The sequence below is a fragment of the Eptatretus burgeri genome, chromosome 17 (genome assembly GCF_056783735.1).
Source record: "Eptatretus burgeri isolate ZD-2024b chromosome 17, Ebu_testis_v1, whole genome shotgun sequence".
NCBI lineage: Eukaryota > Metazoa > Chordata > Myxini > Myxiniformes > Myxinidae > Eptatretus > Eptatretus burgeri.
In genome coordinates, this window is record NC_140977.1 from 50,892,534 (window position 1) to 50,910,120 (window position 17,587).

Sequence of the window (17,587 nt, forward strand, 5' to 3'; positions counted from 1 at the left end):
CTGGAATTTAAAATGGCGGTTAAACCTGGAATTTAAAATGGCGGCAAAACCCGGAAATTAAAATGGCGGGTTAAACCTGGAATTTAAAATGGCGGTTAAACCTGAAATTTAAAATGACGGTTAAACCTGGAATTTAAAATGGCGGTTAAGCCTGAAATAAAAAATGGCGGTAAAACCCGGAATTTAAAATGGCGGTTAAACCTGAAATTAAAAATGGCGGTTAAACCTGAAATTAAAAATGGCAGTTAAACCTGGAATTTAAAATGGCGGTAAAACCCGGAATTTAAAATGGCGGTTAAACCCGGAATTTAAAATGGCGGTTTAACCTGGAGTTTAAAATGGCGGTTTAACCTGGAGTTTAAAATGGCGGTAAAACCCGGAATTTAAAATGGCAGTTAAACCTGGAATTAAAAATTGCGGTTAAATCTGGAATTTTAAATGGTGGTCAAACCCTGAATTTAAAATGGCAGTTAAACCTGGAATTTAAAATGGTGGTTAAACCTGGAATTTAAAATGGTGGTTAAACCTGGAATTTTAAATGGGGGTTAAACCTGGAATTTAAAATGGTGGTCAAACCTGGAATTTAAAATGGTGGTTTAACCTGGAATTTAAAATGGCAGTTAAACCTGGAATTTAAAATGGCAGTTAAACCTGGAATTTTAAATGGTGGTTAAACCTGGAATTTTTAATGGTGGTTACACCTGGAATTTAAAATGGTGGTCAAACCCAGAATTTAAAATGGCAGTTAAACCTGGAATTTTAAATGGTGGTTAAACCTGGAATTTTAAATGGCAGTTAAACCTGGAATTTTAAATGATGGTTAAACCTGGAATTTTAAATGGCGCTAAACCTGGAATTTTAAATGGTGGTTAAACCTGGAATTTTAAATGGCGGTTAAACCTGGAATTTTAAATAGCGCTAAACCTGGAATTTTAAATGGTGGTTAAACCTGGAATTTTAAATGGTGGTTAAACCTGGAATTTAAAATGGTGGTAAAACCCAGAATTTAAAATGGCGGTTAAACCTGGAATTTAAAATTGCGGTTAAACCTGGAATTTTAAATGGTGCTAAACCTGGAATTTAAAATGGCGGTTAAACCTGGAATTTAAAATGGTGCTAAACCCCTGTAAAACAGTGATAAAACCCGGAATTATTAATTTATTTATACGCTTTTAAACCTCTTTAAATATTTATTTAAATTGAATCATATACTTGAAGATTGTAGAACACAAATCGGCTTCACAATACTTCCACGAACCATGCAATCTATCGATATACCAGCATTAGAGGGTTTCACATATGTATCAGGGTGAAGAAGAGGTCGCCATCATGGCTACGCACCGATCATTAAGGCTCTATCTCCTAAATTGTGACTCAACGTCGTCTTATTACAGTGTATTGGAGTGGTTAGTGTATAAGACTGTTTCGGTAATGCTAAACTTCTGGATTTTTAACCGATCGTTAAAATCATTACTTTATTGAAATTCAAGTACAAGGAGGGCCTTGCCGTTTATAGGTTTCCACTTCGTGTATTCGCTCCGTCGTGATGAATTTATTGAATCAAGGTTTGCGGATTGTGGTCAATGTGCTCAAGTGATCATGGGTTGGTGAACTGTTTTTCCACATTTATTCACCTAATTAACATGGACCGTCAACACAATAACCCCCTCAAATTCTTCCATCATCATCACCATCAACTCGTCTTTGTCGTCGCTATCATCGACATCGCCATCTCATGATTGGATCAAGTTTGTCATCATTGATATTAAAGGTAAGTTTCATGTTCTTAATAACTCAAGAAAATAAACTTTATTTTACGTTCTGAACAACTCTTTTATTCATGAAAATAAATAACACGAAAACAATCCTCAAACATGTTAATTAAAAGGTACAGTTTGGACAAATTTTAAAGTTTAAGTCCCAATCCCCATTTTCCCCATTACCCCATAAGTTTGTGGATTTGCGGTTAACAGGGATTATTAAGAACGTAACCCCCATGAACGGCAAGGCCCTCCTGTATATAACCTTAACACTATGTGGGGTATCATGTTCTATGAACTCTCCAATTGTATATTTTATCATCCAAGGACATCGAATGTACTTTCCACGAATTCCAAGGACATTCGGACAAAATGGACAAATCAACACAGGATATGGGATTTGAACTTGGGACACCATGAGCTCAGAAGGGAATGGCCAGACAGGTCGTCCTGAGTATGGAGGGCAACCCTACCCTACACTCGATCAGCTATACTGGCTTCATGAAAACAATTAAAGGTATTTTACCACTTAATAATGGCAATAATAGACAATATCAGACTTTAAAACAGCAAGAGATGCAAGAAATTAACCTGAGAAGTTGGTGAGTTTTACAAGTTTAGGATTTCCTTTAACAAGGGCATGTCCAAACCAACCGTCAACACAATAACCCCATCAAATCCTCCAACATCATCACCATGGAATCGTGTTTATATACCGGAAACCTCCCGCAAGCCCACTACCCCAACCTGCAGTCTCTTCAAGGGAAAGTTTTAAAGATTCAAACTTTGTTGATCGCAGTGACTGCACTCACCGCTTCACTGAGCGAGATAAAAAGTCAGCAATGTGCAACAGAACTTGACATTGTGGGAGTTTTGACAAATTCCCAATCCACAGACTATGCAGTGTTTATTTATTTTATTTTATTTGGACATAAGAAGGAAGCTTGTTAATCTGAAGTCAGAATGTGTGATTACAATGTGATTGTTAGATGAGTGTGATGTCTGTAAAAAGGTCTTTTCAATAAGGTGAATGTGCTGTCAAGTGTTTGCTTGTTCATTTCTCACCTTACAACCCTCACCACCTCCCCCCCCCACCCCCCCAAAAAAGAGCAAATCGCCCTGGCAATATCCCTGTGACTACCCCAATGTTGTTCTCTCCACTGCTCCTCTATGTCCCACTCCCCCAAGTGAAATTAAATAACTGGGACACATTGGGTGACAGTCACAGGCGATTAACAAACCGATATATTAAATTAGCATGGATGTGGATAAAGCACAGGCATGATGGGCCAAAGGGGCTCCCTCCGACCATATGTCCAAGGTCCTCATATTTCCTTCGATGATTTGAAGGACACACAAGTCATAGGTTTTGAGATCTACATGTCCGAATTGTAAAAATGACGTGCAGGTAAAATGATGATGTGCAGCTAAATAAAAAAAAAAATTAAATCACGTTTCATACGTTGGGCTTGGGAACCCGAGTTAAATTCTCTGAAGAACAAGATTTGACCAGGACTGTATTCGTGGAACTCGCCGTCCTTCGGGCATGCATTAAGCCGGCTGACTCACCTGCAATATGAACATTAAGGATACCTGATATCTTTTGCAACAGGTCTTTTGGTCGGTACTTTGACCAAGTTACTGACTTCCTTTAAAAGACAGAGTGAAAGAAAGAATGAGTTTGTGATGCTCACCCAAAATTACTGACCTGATGATGACGATGATGCTGTCGAAGATGTTGTACTGGCTGCGGATATATCCGAAGGGTCCAAAAGCTAGCAGCTTCAGTACCATCTCAAGTGCGAACATGCTGGTAAACACCACATTGCTTATTTCCAGCACCTCGGTGAGCTCTTCTGGCTGTGTGTGTGTGTGTGTGTGTGTGTGTGTGTGTGTGTGTGTGTGTGTGTGTGTGTGTGTGTGTGTGTGTGTGTGTGTGTGTGTCACCCAGGAAGAAAGGAGGGAGAGTTCAGATCCAGATCAAAAAAAGCTTGATCATAATTCATTAACTCAAATATTGACATGCAGATGAAAATATGATCCTGCAATACCATTAAAGCCGAAATAGTAAAGTTCTGCCTGGTGGCTGGCAGGATAGCCGAGAGCCGTCTAGCTTGGGTTCGAATCCCGACCCAGCTGCTACAAACTGCCACCCTGGTGTTTCACAGGCAGGGTAATTCATCATTGTGTGTGCCGTCCCTTGGATAGATGTTAAAGCGAACGTCCCATCTGCCGGCAGTAGTTGGTGGACGTTAAAGGTTCCACAGTGTCGTTCACAAAGAGTAGGACAGCTATCGCCGGCACCATGAACAAAGTAAAAATCCCTGCTCTAATGTTCAGGGGGCACTGCATTAGTGAGACAGCTGTGCCCAAAGCAAATGATGCTACCCAAAGGCTTATGCTGCATCAGGAAGAAAAAGTTTTATGTCTGATCTCACTCGTTTCCATTTTTTTTTTCTTGTGATAACAGCATTTTCTGGAGGCATGTCCAAGGCGAATGCAACGAGCATCCAAAGCTCAGGCAACACAGCCATAGGAACTAGACAAGTAGAAAGTCATTGCTGTCAGGCAAGAAGTAACATGTCTGAGACATACGTGGCTGATTTGTCCTTTTCAGCCACGTACGAAATGTCCTTTTCCTGGGTCTGAGATTTCTCGAATCGCTAAAGGCAACACAACATATAGTTAGAGAACTTTAGTCTTTAACAGATCTGATTAGTGTGGGGGAGCGGAGGTGGTGAGGTGCAATACCTGCCTCCACCCTCGACTAACTACGTCTTAACATTTTCGTGAATCATTACAACATATTTGATAAAACTCGAAAGCATCTGAAAATGCAAAGCCCATCCGCTTTGTATTCGGACTTCTTCCGTATGCTAAACGGTACCTTTGACCTATTGACCAAGTTATAAATTTGTCTACGCCATATTCTCAGAATAAAGCTTTGTTTAAAATTTGATAAAATCTCAAATGATAATTAAAATTTCAGCTTAATTGGATGAAAATTGACGATTTTATGTCATGCTGACCTTTGACCTTTTGAACAAGTTATTAATTTGTCTTCTCCATATTATCATAATAAAGCTTTGTTTTAAATTTCATAACAAAAGCTCAACTGATAATTAAAATTTCAGGTCAATTGGATGAAAATTGACTATTTTATGTCATGCTGACCTTTGACCTTTTGACCAAGTTATTAATTTGTCTTATCCACATTATCATAATAAAGCTTTGGTGAAAATTTGATCGCAAAATCTCAAATGATAATTACAATTTCAGCTTAATTGGATGAAAAATAACGGTTTTATGTCATGCTGATCTTTGACCTTTTGTCCAAGTTTTTAATTTGTCTTCTGCATATTGTCATAAATAAAGCTTTGTTGAAAATTTGATAAAATCTCAAATGATAATTAAAATTTCAGGTCAATTGGATGAAAATTGACGATTTTATGTCATGCTGACCTTTGACCTTTTGAACAAGTTATTAATTTGTCTTCTCCATATTATCATAATAAAGCTTTGTTTTAAATTTCATAACAAAATCTCAACTGATAATTAAAATTTCAGGTCAATTGGATGAAAATTGACGATTTTATGTCATGCTGATCTTTGACCTTTTGTACAAGTTTTTAATTTGTCTTCTGCATATTGTCATAAATAAAGCTTTGTTGAAAATTTGATAACATCTCAAATGATAATTAAAATTTCAGCTTAATTGGATGAAAAATAATGATTTTATGTCATGCTGACCTTTGACCTTTTGTCCAAGTTTTTAATTTGTCTTCTGCATATTATCATAATAAAGCTTTGGTGCAAATTTGATACCAAAATCTCAAATGATAATTAAAATTTACGGCCTGCACAGACACACAGAAGTGATAACAAAACCCCGTCTTCCACTGCACGGGGGACGGGAAAATAATCACAAATGTCAAGGCGCCGAGACCTCCTAACTATGCAGATGTGATTGCGAACAGTGAGATTTTTGCACCAGAAATATTCAAACCCCCAAAATGCTTCAGCAGCATAATTATGCAGTTACAAAGGTCAGTGGCAAGAAACTTTTCTCCGCTAAGAGTCCTTGTTTGGTTAGTCGAAGGCGAAGGTAATAAATGACAATTCCATGCAGCTCAAAGCATACAGACAATTGAATAAATCAGTGCAACATAGTGCTCAGCAACAATCGACAATGATAGATCCTTGAGATAACAGAGTATAAAAAAAATTTTTTAGAATGCCTTATTCAAGTAAATTCAGAAAATAATAACATACCTTGAACCTTCATGCAAGTTAAGAAATTTTTTAACTTTCCGATTCGATTAATACCTGCACCACCAAAGATGAACCGAGACTAGGTATTCACCCCTGTTTGTCTGTCTGTCTGTGAGCAGGATATCTCAAAAAGTTATAGACGGATTCGGACGAAACTTGGCGGACAGATTGCGTGTGTCACAAGGACGAATCGATTCGATTTTGGTGAAGATCTGAATCTGAATCTGGATATGACAATTGTTTTAATTTCCAAGTAATTCTTCACTATTGAGAGATGGGGCCAAAAATATCATATCATTTGCTATTTCAAAAATATACATATCATGCTATTTCAAAAAATTGTGAATCGATTATAACAAAACTTGGTAGATGAGTTTGGTAGGTGACAAGAACAAGCTGATTCGATTTTGGTTAAAGTCCGGATCCAGATCCGGCCTATCGGTGCAGCACAAAGCATAAACTGTGTTTAGTGGAGGTATGCGCTCTACCAATGGCCATTCTCGTCGGAACTCGATTCTGTGCAGACCTTTTCGATCGTCTTGTAAAATATGGGAAGTATTCAAACAGATGACGGAGAGTTTCTGCAGTCACTGTTTCAACTGCAAGTTGAAACCCACGATGCAGCCATAATCTTCTTATTCTGCTTTCATACGCAGCACTTGGTTGCGGGTAGCATCATCTGCTAGGGGCACAGCTGTGCTGCTGATGCGATTCCCCCTGCAAGTTGAGGTAGGAATTTTATTATTTGTTTCAGGGTTCTAGCGATAGCTCGCCTACTCTTCGGGAAGGACACAGTGGGATCATTAATTCACCTAATCGTTAACGATTCATGCCAGCAGAAGGGCAACCTGATTGAACGTCCATCCAAAGGATGGCAGCTGCCACAATTTCCTTGGAGATATAAAAAGAGGGCATTCAGGCAGATTAATGGTCCCTACCTGCTCATGAAATTCCACTCCCATGCTCAGGCTGTTCACCAGGATGGCGAGCATAATTCCTCGATTGAAGTATTTGCTTTCAACAATTGCACGCAGTGCCTTACTGGTGGCACGCCCTTGCCGTAGGCATGCTTTGCACAACCATCCACCACCATTGTCCTCACCGTCCCCATCCTCCTCCCTTTCACCTCGATACCTGCTGTCAGATCCTCTTCTCATTTTCCCCTCAATCCAAGACGGTCGTTTACGGGGCACCAGACCCTGGGCGGCTGCTTCAAGTGCAGGTGGGCAACGATGACACAGAGGGCAGCACAGCTCCTCAACAGAAGGCTGACCTGGCCTGCTGTCATCCCGCACCATAGAAAAGCCGGTGGTGGCCTTGCAAGGACCTGTGAGAAGTCGAAAGCAAAGTTACCTTTTCTAAATGTTAACGAAAGCCGAATAGAATCAGTCGTCAAATTATTTTCCTGCCAACATTGCTGCACAGCAAAGTAAGAGAAATGCTAAGAAAATCGGATGCTTGAAGGATGAGGAATACAGTAGCCTGGTTTTCGCCAAGTCCTAATCGACAAATCAGGAACAGTAAAAGAGAATATAATTTACCGGAGAAATTTACAGAAAAAAAACCCAACTCATTGTTATTCACATAAACACGTGTCATCAAAATATCACAGAGACGGAATGTGGTTAAATTTTTCACTTCTTTCTTTCCCCTACAAGATCGATGCTCATGAAAGAGCAAGAGCATGAATAGACACGAGGAAAGTGGGAAAACTCTTGGACACAATAAGTGAAAGAAGGAAGGAACAGGAAGAGAGGAGAGAGAGAGAGAGGGGAGGGGAGGAAACATTGTCAACTGCAAGCAAGAGGGTTGGGTTAGGAAGCATTAATGGGGGTAAAAAAGATCGTGGACAAGGATGGGAGATGATGTGAGGTTGTGATGCACTGCTTGCTTGAAGCCCTGGAATGAAGAGTGGGATAGCGCAGCATCGGGAAGGCAGTTCAGTGTACGCTCGGCCTGCATTTTGGAAGTTTAATCAGGATGGGGTCATTGGAAGAATGTGTGCATCCTGGAATCGTTGGGGATGGTAGGAGGGAAACACTCCTCTACCCTTCACATTCTTTTGGTCAAAATGTCTCCATCCATCCATCCATCCATCCATTGGGACCATACTCTGCGCAGAGCGTTGATGCTGCCGAAGCGGTCTCCTTGGCTAATGAGCACAATCCTGGACGGGTCGCCACTCAGATGCAGGCACTCATTTTGCTGACCTCGGAAGGGTGACAGGCAGAGTAAACCCCACCTGGTGTTAATTCAACAGATGAGTGGGATTTTAACTCAGCATCCAAGGATCCCAAGCCCACCACCCAAAATGTCTCATTAAACAGCAAATTCGACTTTATCAAATTTTCTGACAGACAGACCTGTTCTGCCCAGTGACGTCCCACTTGTGCAACATGATTTGGTTGTTTAATATTTCAGATACTTTCTGCAAGGGAACCTAGACAGTTGGTGGGCCATCTGGACCATCTTTCCTTGCCATTGTTACATTCTGATGCCCCACCTCCCAGCAGGCAGTCATGCACTGCCGGGCGGGGAATTGAACCAGGCTACCGGCACGCAATGGCTTACCTTTTTGCATAAGATCCGGTGAAAAAAAAATAGGAATACAAAAATAAGAAATGTACAAGAGGAATCGATCAAAATCAAAATCTGGAAGGAGATGATAGCTCATTTTAACCGATTCTACAAATACCCACGCTGAATCAATCCGATCGAAGCCTTACATCAACACACTTGGTGAGTGTTATAACACACCTGTGAAACGAGGAATGACACACCAACTATGGGTGACAGGACAACAGAACTAGCAAGTAATGCGCAACGTCCACCCAACCGCAGTCTGGGGGCTCTGCTAGTTTGAACCAAATTTCCCATTGAGTCACTGAATAAGTTCACCAATCAAAACCTAGAATATCATATTTCAGGTCAAAAGGTCAAAGGGTCAAAGGTCAAATCCCATGAAAACATCAATTTTCATCCGATCGACTTCAAATTTGATCAGAATTTGCGGATTGGGCCATTCAATAGGGAACTTTCAAAATGACGTTTGAATGCTATCAAGGCCTTTTCGCACATTGCTGTGTGTGTGTGTGTGTGTGTGTGTGTGTGTGTGTGTGTGTGTGTGTGTGTGTGTGTGTGTGTGTGTGTGTGTGTGTGTGTGTGTGTGTGTGTTTATACAGTGACTCAGTTCTGATCACCGAGCATTTTTAACCTGCCGTTGCCAGCACGAAATGTGAAATTCGAATTGTCTTTTTAACATAATTTTCAGCATTTAGACCAAAGAGTGGCAATTTCAAGAAGATTAACCACCATAATTACTCTGTTCCTGGATGCAAATCGGACTCACGGAAATATAGGAAATACGAGACATATCCGTGGACGACAGGAGTCAGGTTCCTATCATTTCCTAATACAAGTGAGTGGCAGCGCACACAAACACGCACATACTTCTCATTTTCGCAATAGATGCAAAAAAAATCTAGTATAATATATCTTGCCGCCCCGGAACCAAACTATCAAGATATTTAAAACAGCCCTCACAGCTCCTACTACCTCCACCACTAACAGGCCTCACAGATCATACTCACCCCACCCCCTCCCCAACATGATTGTGAGTAAATATGATTATTATAAAAGTTAATTTTAAACTTCCACTGTGCATTCACGAGTCACAGTTATGACCTTCCTATCGCTATTCAGAAGCACCCAAACCAGGTACGGTGTCTCCCTCCAACTATTTTGTTGTGCAGAGGCACACCTTCCAGATTTCTCTCAGGTACTTTTCCAAGTGTTTTGGGTTATTTTAGAAGCCTCGTGAGCCATTTGAGGTAACAATCCTTATCGAAATCCTGACGATCGATTTATCTGTTTTGACATGTCAATGGGTTTCCATGGCAACAGTTTCACCCCCATTGTGATGAAATGGGACTTTTTTTTGTGATTATATTATTACCATACCTCAATAATTCTTCGGTACAACAAATTGAAACTTACACAGATTATTTGTATGGACGTGTGGTGAGTGTGTGCAAAATCTGGTCAAAATCAATTAAAGGGTTAAAGTCAAGGCCATGCAAAACATGTGAAACCCCCATTCGGCCGCATTTAGAAAATGTATCAACCAAATTTGCGATGTATATCATTCAATCGTGTAAATGGCCTATAGGATGGCCTCGAGGTATGCATGCACGTTCTAAGCTATCTAGTCTGGGTTCGAATCCCAACCCAGCTATAAACTGTCATCCCGGTGTTTCATCAATGTGTGTGTTGTCCCGAGGATGGACGTTAAACTGGGCATCCCGTCTGCTGGCATTAGTTGGTGGATGTCAAAGTTCCCACGGTGTCCTTTACGAAGAGTCGGCGGCGAGTTATTGCCGGCACCCTGAACAAATGACAAATTGCTGCCATAACCAGCAGGGGGCACTGCATCAGCGAATGATGCTACCCCGCAGCCTCGTGCTGCATATGAACGAAGAAGATGAACAAGACGACTGTTTAGAATGAAAGCAAATATTAAAAAAAAAATATTCCACAACAGTCATTCCATGAAAATCACTTTGGAGCAAATCTACAAATTACATATGCAAAAACCGCCAGAGTGTATAAAATACCCCTGCCCCTCCCCCCTTGCAATAAGGAACATGTAGATGGCCTTTTATCATGGTATGAACCTGAAGTAGGCGGATTAAATAATGTACAAAAATCAACAGGAGGGTCCCACAAGGTTGGACGTAACCGGAGATCTTGTTGTTCGTCAAAATTTCATGATCAACGTGATTCGGTCAAATGCCACGAAAAACTCACAATTTCTGCCACCACACTTTTTCAGAGTCCTGGAAATGGTTGACTCTTGGAAGAAAAACACACGTGCCCTGATTTATGAAAAGGCCGACAATAATTAAATCGATCCCGAAAATCAAAACCGTTCCAAAACTGGAACGAAAGACCTTTTTTTTTTTGTTCCAAAAAGTTCTGTCATGTTTTTGAAGTTTTTGTACAACAGAACCTCTTCCATCCCCTCCCACTCCCTCCAAGGTTGTGGTGCAGACTTTTTGTTTGCCACGGCATACTGCTTATTCTCACCGTAGTTGCCTGCGAACCGTACACTTGGGAGGACTGCTGCCGGGCCTCGGGTTCCAGCTGTCTTATTGGAGGTCCCTGCTTGAACGGCGTGTCTCTCGGTCCGTGATGGCAAGATGGTGGGATAGCTGGCAGCAACGCGGCAAAAGGGCAGGCCTGATCGGGCTGACTGTGAAGGTGTCATCTCGCTTTTGTCACCTGCCTCAAGCTCATTATGCAAGGTGGAGTCAACAGTTAGACGTGCGACGAGCGACTGGTTGCAGTGGGGCACTGTGGAAATGCTGTGGGGCTGCTCTCTGTGGTGATGGTGATAGTGATGGTGGTGATGGTGTTGGTGATGGTGGTGGTGGAAGTGATGGTAGAGCATGGTGCGATGGAGCAAGGAGGCCGGATGTGATGCACTGGGTGGCACGGCCAGGTGCCTGTGATGGAGGGGGTGCCGCTGTGAGCAGCCAAGTGCCAGGCGGTGGGCGGCAGAGCGTGCGAGCCTCGAGGCGAAGCGAAGGAGCTCTTCGTAGCAGGTTCCGGGCTCCGAGTAGCTTGCCAGCGTGCTGTTGTCGGAGAGGAACTGAGCTCGCTGTTCCTCCATGAGCTGATTTTCTCGTTGCTTCGTCTCCGAGAACTGTGTGGCGATCACGACGAGGCAGAGGTTTATCATAAAGAATGACCCCACCTGAATGGTGGGTGGAGGGGGGTATAAAAAAAAAAGTGGACAAAATTGAGGACATGCAGCATTGATGGAAAACAATATGCATACATGTTGGGCAAAAAAATTATCACCATCTTGTCATCAACCTTGTCAGTACCATGACCTCACAACAGTTACGACCTCCACCACCGAAGGTAGACGGAGGTTATAATTTCACACGTGTTTGTCTGTCTGTATAATTATGTGCAGGATATCTCAAACAGGTTATGGACGGATTCGGATAAAACTTGGTGGACACATTGGGTGTGTGAGAAGAACGAATCGATTCGACTTTGGTGAAGATACGGATCTGGATCCGAATTTTTTTTTTTTAAGCGATTCTTCACCTTTGATAGATGAGGCCGAAAACGATATATAGCACGATATCTCAAAAAGTTCTGGATGAAACTTGGTGGATGAGTTGGAAGATGACAAAAACAAGTGAAGGTATGGATGCAGATCTAGCCTATTAGAGGGCTTCAAAATGTAAACTGAACAGCCAAGCGGAGGTGTCCGCTCTACCGAGTGCTGGTCTAGTTAGGAAGGAGATACCCAACGTTTTAAAGTCATTTTACACAACAAACAATTTCATCAACTTTCATACACAACATGCATTCCATCCCTTGGCACCGTGCTCTGTGCAGAGCGTTGGTACCGCCTAAACAGTCTCCTTAGCTATTGGGCACAATCCTGGACGGGTCGCCGCTCCGACACTGGATACCAGCAAGTTGGCGCTCATTTTGCCGACCTCGGAAAGATGACAGGCAGAGTCAACCCCACCTGGTATTAATTCAACAACAGAGGGGGATTTGAACTCAGCATCCCAAACCCACCACCGTAACCATTTAGCCAACACCAGGCATACACAACATGGGCACCCCCCAAATTGTAATTTCCATCCATACATCTCACTTAATCTCCTTATCAGACTCGACCCGTTTGACCGCATCGGCGATCCAAAAGCATTATCTCCAAGAAACATACCATTGGATGTTTTACTTCTAAGTCATTGCGGAAGAGCCAGTTGGCTTGATGTCCCTACAGCAGAGAAACAAAGCGCTCCAAAAATACAGCATGCTTCGCTGCTGGCACAGGAAGAAAATGGTGGATCATCGTGCGATTCATGAACGCAGAGGCGGACGGCTCAGAGGAAGACACGCGATGAATGAGGAATGCTGACCCTCCATTGACGGATACAGAGAAGGAGACGACGAACACAAACTGTGAAACAATCACTGCAGGAATTGTTTTTTGACAGTGTAAGGTATGATTCCCAGAATGCTTCGCAACAAGATAAAAGTGCTTCTCGCAGATGGTGTCATCCCTGAAGAGCAGCAACACGATTAAGAAGAAAGATTCATCTGGAGAATTCGATTAAGGTATTATTTCATTAAGACACCGAGCATGACAAATTGTGATTATTCAAAGTATTTCAAAATGATGCCAAAGCCTGGCTTCGGTGTGTACTTCCTTTTCCTTCGGACGAAATCATGAACCTTCAGCGACTCGACCCTCCTCATTAAGCTCCACTGACAGCTGGCACGGAAGCTCCGCGCACCGCGGGGAATGGGAAACGAATGGAGAAATGGAGATACAGGTGGGAATGGATCCAAACAGTCGCAAATTGGTAAATGCATGGTGGAACGGAATAAGGGACGCAAACGTAGACTGTTGTGATTAGTTAAGGTTGGCCTCGCATGACAGTCCGTGGATTCACCGCCCTCGCCATCCTCGAAGTAGCATGCGTCAAAATTGGTTCACCTTTAGGGCCCTCCACGCGCCAATAACAATGCAGGGCGTCTCCAAGGTGATTATCGACGTCATAATGATCATAGCATTGACGGACGTCACAGAAATTGAAATTGGTGCAAATCTCAGCTCAGAAGTTGGGGGGGGGGGGGAAGCACATCAGTTGGATGTAAGAATTTGGAACATGAAAGATGTTCTATCGCAGCTACGCATACACTACGTATCCATCATCGGCCGAGGTTTTTCGAGATGAAGTACGATAACAATGTGGGAAACAAATAGATTTCTACGTTACAAAGTCAAACGTATCGACGAAGAGGTGGCTGAAGGTGTTCCCTGCATGGGCCATTCCATCGCATAGGTATGCGAGGAAAAAAAACGTTCACGGAGGGGTTAATACTCGCTTGATGATGATAAAACATGTCCTACACAAACTTTGCTGCTGCAGGAATTAAGGAAAACATAATAAAATCACAAGGTGGTAAAATTGCACTGATTAGTGACAACTGAGATCTTCTCCAAACAAGGGTGCTCAAGCTCGGTGTGAAGGGATGTAATTTACCCTGGGAGTTTCACCCAAACAACCTCCGTCGCAACATCACTCACTCACTATATCCCGAAAGAACAGAGACTGTGCCAACCAGGGACGAGCGACGCTGGAGGCACCAGGGGGCCGGCAGACATCGACCAGCTCATTGAAGTCGGCCAATGTGTGATAACATCCTGGACTCGTTAAAAGATGGTATTTTCAATCATCGTTGTCGGTCAGGTACATTTGGAGCACGTGGCCGTGGATTAGCATCAGTTCTTGCAAGGGTGCAGCAATGCTGCTGCTGCAGTGCTTCTCGTAGGTCAGAGCAGCAATTTGGAATTTGTTCAGGGTGCCGGATCAGATAGCACTCCTACTTTTTGTGAAGTTCACCGTAGGATCTTCAACGTCCACCAACTAATGCCGGCAGATGAGATGCCCAGTTTAACGGAATTGCGAGGGACGGCGCACACACTGATGAATCGCCCTGCCTGCGAAACACCAGGATGACAGTTTATAGCTCGGACGAGATTCGAACCCAAGCTAGATGGCTCAAAGTTAGTGCACATACCTCGAGGATATCCTGTTGAGAAATAAGATAAACGTACGGCAGTGTTTATAGGTCAGGGTATGTTTGAAATGCTGTGTTTTAAGTGTCAAGACTACTTGGGAAGCATGGCTGGTTCACCTTGTGAGGGTTCAGCATCACAGCACCATGTTCTTGGGATTATTCCCAAAGGCAGTGTGGGAAGAAAATTGCAGAAAAATGCATTGACCTCACATCCAAGAGGCAGGAGTGGCAGAATGACGCAAGATCAGAATTACGTAATGTACGAGGAATGTGAGGACTCGACCAAGCGTCTCCACGGGTCACCCAGCAAACCCGCGTTGGGAATTGAGCCTGGCTGGTTTCACTTGACCAGAAAGCTCAAGAGCTTTTGGCAAGGCGGGAAGCACTGAGAAATCTGAAATGGAAGAAGGCTTTTCGACCTTGTATTAAACAATTACATCTAACGAGCATTCATATAAGTTGTTGTGAAGAATAGTGGATGAATCAGAATTTTCTGCATTCCAGTCAGGATAAATACCCAGTCCCAATGGGAGCGGCCATTGGGTGGGGGTCATGTTATGATATTTATGCCTATTTTACTCCAAGGGGTACCAGGATTACACACCCAAAAAACGGTTGCGATCGGTTCAGCCGTTTTTGCGGTACCTGGGGACAGACAGACGGACAGACGGTGAATTCTAGTAAGAAGAAGATGATCACTAATACCATGGCATAGCTAAGTAAGCGCCCCATAGGCGATCTTGTTCCAAGCATGCAACACGTTCTTCCGCCACGTCCCTTCATTTGGGCGGTGTATAGGTAACAGAACGCTGCCTCAATCGGTCCCGAATATGTAAACAACCCGGGTTCTGTAAATGAAGCACAAACATCCGTACTGCTTATGTGCATCTAAAATTTTTTATCTCAAATTCAAAAATATTGATTTATACAGGGTCAGGGTGGATAATGAAAATACTACTACTACTACAACACCGACGACGACGACACAGACTCTATCTAATGGAAATCAATCCAGGCTGGAGGACCAAATCCAACAAATTAACCTGCCAATAAATTTCTCAAATGTGAAAATGATTCTATTTGTGATCAAGAACACCCTGTGGGATGCTGAATGGCGATCATTTCAACCCCTTTACCACCACACCTCGGCAACATCCCTTCACCACCCCCAATCCTCCTCCACAATTTCATCCCTCTCCTTCCCACGTTTGTACTCTCCATTACTTATTTCTCCTTCTTGCTTCCTTGCCTTTCTCAAACATGTTTTCTCCATTCCACCCAGAAGCCCTCAACCCTCTTCCGCTGGAGGAGTGGGTGTTGCTCTTTGGCTGACATCCTTAAAGATTGACTAGGCCCACAAAGGCCCGCCATTGTTCACATGTCGTTCTGCTGGTGTTTCTGAGTCCATTGGGGGGTTTGGTTTCTCGGGGGCCATCCCAATGAAAAGCAGATCGATTGTGATCCCCGCCACCTCACTTCCACATCGACAACTTGCATCCACTCTCACCCGGTACACACCCGTCACGAACACTCCTGTGAACCGTTCCCAAGCTGAACAAGCACTCGGCTTACTGTAACATTTCATTGGGTGGTGCACGTGTGTCCGTTTGCTGTACCATCATTGGGTTACAACTTACAGGTGACTTACAATAATGAGTAGAATGAAGTAGATGAAGTTGTAGAAGGAGTGCGCGTCCATAACGTAATACATGATGTCCACCCAACCTTCCAGCGTGATCACCTGTTGACATCCGGGGATTCACCGATAATGCTTTTGCACCAAACAAGAGTACTAAACCCTCCATGTTTACCTGCTTTTGTCTGCTGCTACCTGTACAGGCAATTCTACACACAACAAACAGCTATCATCGCAAGGATTGTCAAGAAAATGCCACACACCTATATCATCGTACATGGGTACTCGCTCCTCGATTAGGGGCTGACGACAAACGGCTGTTACGGTGCTTCGAAAGTGGGGCATCACATCGCAGACAAAGCCAACCTTTCTGAGTGAACATTAAGCCGTCTGTCCTCTTTGCTAGTATCTCCCTTATTGTCATTGAAAACCCTTCAAGCCTTAAAACAAAGTAGGCCATTGTGTACAGGTGCCTTGAATGAAGGTCGTATACCTGGCCTGTCTCCCAATGGAAAAGCAATGTGAGGCTTAAAACTGATTCAGTACCTTAAACTCTGCAAAAAAGGAAGGATAGAACACACACACACACACACACACACACACACACACACACACACACACACACACACACACACACACACACACACACACACACACACACACTTGAACATAATCCACATCATTTAAAGTAAAAAAAAAACAAATAAAGAAGGGAATGTAAGAAACGCAACGTGCAGACAGTACGGGACAACAAGTGGATGCAGCAAACAAGGGAATGGATGATGGGAAAGGAGGAGGATGGAGAGGAACATTGGAACACACAAAGGAGAAGAACGGAGAAGGGAGGAGAGGGTCCCAGAGGCTGAATCTTGTGACATCTCGGAACATTATATGTGGGAAACGATTTGCAGTGGTTCTCGATACGAACAATTTTTCAAGGGCGTGTAATCCAGAAAACACACCAGGTACCTGAAAAATGGCGATCCAGGCGTATCCGATGTTGTCGAAGTTGATGGCATTGTTCTGTGGGTTGACACGACCCGTGTGGCACTCTGTGTACAAATCGCCCCAGTCCGAGCAAGCCAGCGAGCCGTTTGGCCCTCGGTGGCCATGTCTCGGTAGGCATACGGGTACCCTGGGGGACTTGGGACGGTAGGCGAGTACGCCGCCGCAGCGCTGCATGCCATTGTCGTGGGGTAGTGAGCAGATAAAGGGGTTGGACACATCTGCCTCCGTCTGGTAGTATTGAGGAAGTATGCTTGCATTGTTCAGCCTGTCACATGCAAGAAAAGATGAAGGC

General features: G+C 43.3%; 1 protein-coding gene across 2 annotated transcripts in view; it reads right to left on the minus strand.

The window, feature by feature from the left end:
- Positions 1–17,587, minus strand: part of LOC147010084 (voltage-dependent T-type calcium channel subunit alpha-1H-like) — a 145,358-nt gene that overhangs the window by 113,144 nt on the left and 14,627 nt on the right. For both annotated transcript variants that reach the window (XM_085861603.1, XM_085861604.1), the window contains exons 5-9: positions 17,257–17,560; positions 16,300–16,392; positions 11,118–11,787; positions 6,971–7,359; positions 3,469–3,620 (exon numbers count right to left, since the gene is read on the minus strand). In XM_085861603.1, coding sequence (XP_085717729.1) covers positions 3,469–3,620; positions 6,971–7,359; positions 11,118–11,787; positions 16,300–16,392; positions 17,257–17,560 — 1,608 coding nt within the window. The remainder of the gene's footprint in view (positions 1–3,468; positions 3,621–6,970; positions 7,360–11,117; positions 11,788–16,299; positions 16,393–17,256; positions 17,561–17,587) is intronic.